The sequence below is a fragment of the Corvus brachyrhynchos genome, unplaced genomic scaffold (genome assembly GCF_000691975.1).
Source record: "Corvus brachyrhynchos isolate BGI_N302 unplaced genomic scaffold, ASM69197v1 scaffold46, whole genome shotgun sequence".
Taxonomy (NCBI): Eukaryota; Metazoa; Chordata; class Aves; order Passeriformes; family Corvidae; genus Corvus; species Corvus brachyrhynchos.
Window position 1 is genome coordinate 5,120,962 of NW_008238838.1, and position 1,859 is coordinate 5,122,820.

The window sequence follows — 1,859 nt, forward strand, 5'->3', positions numbered from 1 at the left end:
CATTTGAAGCCTTCACAGCCCCTTCCCCTCCCACGAGGGGCAGGTATGGAGCTTCCTGGGGTGGCCCCCGCCCAGCCAGAGCTGCTCCCCGATCATCCCAGGGTGTGTGCAGGTCTCCTGGCCCCAGAGCCAGCGCTGCTGCCCCCAAACCTGAGTCCTGCTCCAGCCTTCTTCCACTCCCCAGCTGACACCAGTGCATCCCAGTGCCCATCTCAGCTGTTCCTTCTGCCAGGGGCTAGTGTGAGCAGGGCCACCAGGCCAGCGTGGCTGTGTTGCCATCAAGCTCTGAGGGAGAAGCAGGGACAGGGTTTTGAGCTTGTCTTGAAAGTGCTTGACCCCGTCAGGCATTCAGCTCCTACCCAAGGCAGGGTTTTTATCCACCTGAAGATGCTCTGAAGCTCGGGCCCTGCAGGAACACCCAGAACTCAGCTGCCTCGTGTTCCCTGAAGGCATGCGGCTCCCCCGGGGCTGGAGCTGGGCAGCCTGCCGGCTCTGGGCTCTGCTTACGGGAGTAAACACCATCCCAGCTCCCAGGCATTCCAGCTCCCTGCAGCTTGCCCGGGCCGCGCCCACCCACAGCAGCTCCAGGAGGGAGTAGCCCCAGGAAGGGAAGAGCTTCAGATCCCAAATTCCTCAGTGACACCCCCCCACCCCATTCCCAGCACAGCACATTCCTTTGTGCTCCGTGGCAGGCGGGCTCCTCTCCCGGTGGGATGTGTCCCTATAAAGCTGTCCCAGGCAAGGCTTGGCCTACCAGGAGCTGCAGGGGCACATTTCAGAGCCAGGAATGGCCTCACTCCCCGCAGAAATCCAGTGGTATTTGTTCAACTTAAAGGAAAAGAAAAGATTCGGCCGTGACAGCAGCCAGCCTGAGCTTGCTGGTAGATGATTAACAGCCCGGCCTGCTCTCTGCCTCGACTCCCTGCCCATGGCAGAGGCCGTGGTCCCCAGGAAAAAGCTCAAAAGCAGCCTAAAAACGCAGCTCCAGCAGCGCTGCGAAGGGATGGTCACCGCAGAGCTCTGAGCCACACACACTGAAGCCCAGCAGCTGCAGCTCGCAGGGCAGGCCACCGCTGAGGCGAGTGGGGAAAAGGCACAGACAAGTGTGTGTGCAGCACAGACAAGCAGCCTGAATTGGGGGAAAACACAAATAAACTCCAGTACGAGCCCAGCATCCGGGCAGAGGGAGGGAATGCTGTGGGAGCAAGTGGGGTTGAGGCAACTTCAGCCACCTGGGTGCCCAGGGCAGCCTCTTTGTTAGGCCACGCCTGCCCGCTGCCATTTTGGCCCCAAACCCTCAGAATTTAGCCTTAAAATGCGAAAAAATGTGCAAAAAGCAAGTCGGTCCCTTGCAGAGTCCTCACTGCAGGTAGCAAATGAAATATGAGAGGGCTGGAGCCCAGCCTGTGCATCTGAGGGGAAAACACTGAGCTGCTTTGGAGGCATCTGCTTCCTTTGGGGAAAGATGGATAAAACCCTGCAAATGTCCCAAAAGCAAAGGGTGGGGAGGGTGACCCCACCGAATCCTATTCCCCCAGACCCTCTGCTAGATGGGGATGTGCTCAGTTTCACAAAAAGATAGCCCATTTTGTGGAGCCTTTGAATATTCAAATTGAAACTATCGCGCAATCATTGATTGTCAAATCATTGGTTTCTAGAGGTTTTAAATACTTGGCATTAGGAGAGAAAACTCAAACTTATACCCGTAGGGATAAAACAATAATATTGTCGGGATCCACCTGCCATTGCCACCAGGCAGGCAGGTCCCTTCACCCCCAAATTTCGAGCCTGACTCCTCTTGCCCCCTTCGCCAGCTCGTGGGGCCGGGGCCGGGGCCCCCCCTGCTGCTGCCCCCGGCC

General features: G+C 57.8%; 1 protein-coding gene across 1 annotated transcript in view; it reads left to right on the top strand.

Moving 5' to 3' along the window:
* Positions 1-45: 45 nt before the first annotated feature.
* COLCA2 (colorectal cancer associated 2) overlaps positions 46-1,859 on the top strand; it is an 8,132-nt gene continuing 6,318 nt past the window's right edge. The window contains exon 1 of the mRNA XM_017738368.1: positions 46-102. Coding sequence (XP_017593857.1) covers positions 46-102 — 57 coding nt within the window. The remainder of the gene's footprint in view (positions 103-1,859) is intronic.